The 304-nt window shown below is 45.1% G+C and overlaps 1 protein-coding gene across 1 annotated transcript in view; it reads left to right on the top strand.

The window, feature by feature from the left end:
- Positions 1-35: 35 nt before the first annotated feature.
- The window catches only part of LOC119585680 (glycerate kinase-like), a 2,674-nt gene continuing 2,405 nt past the window's right edge, over positions 36-304 (top strand). Inside the window, exon 1 of the mRNA XM_037934355.1 lies at positions 36-241. Coding sequence (XP_037790283.1) covers positions 98-241 — 144 coding nt within the window. The 5' untranslated portion in view covers positions 36-97. The remainder of the gene's footprint in view (positions 242-304) is intronic.

Genomic DNA, 304 nt, shown 5'->3' with positions numbered 1-304 from the left:
CGCGTGCTCATATGCATATATGCACAAACCGTACAAATATACACATATATTTACATGCTTATACATTTCCATCTTTCTCATAACTACTAGGTGAGACATGCCGATCATGGGAAAAATTATGGCTGTGCTGTTATGTCTATCGTGGCCGTGTCTATCGATGGCGCTTCCCAGTCCGCTCTTCCCTCCTGCGCTCCCTCTCGGCCGGGACGAAGCAAGCCCGCTGAAGAATCCTTTCCTCTTGGTAAGCTTGTGGGAATTTCATCGCCGTTTTTTCTGTCATCTCTTTATTGGATTGTTTTCATAT

This window comes from Penaeus monodon, chromosome 20 (genome assembly GCF_015228065.2).
Source record: "Penaeus monodon isolate SGIC_2016 chromosome 20, NSTDA_Pmon_1, whole genome shotgun sequence".
NCBI classification, from domain to species: Eukaryota; Metazoa; Arthropoda; class Malacostraca; order Decapoda; family Penaeidae; genus Penaeus; species Penaeus monodon.
This window is presented reverse-complemented; position numbering and strand designations above follow the sequence as displayed.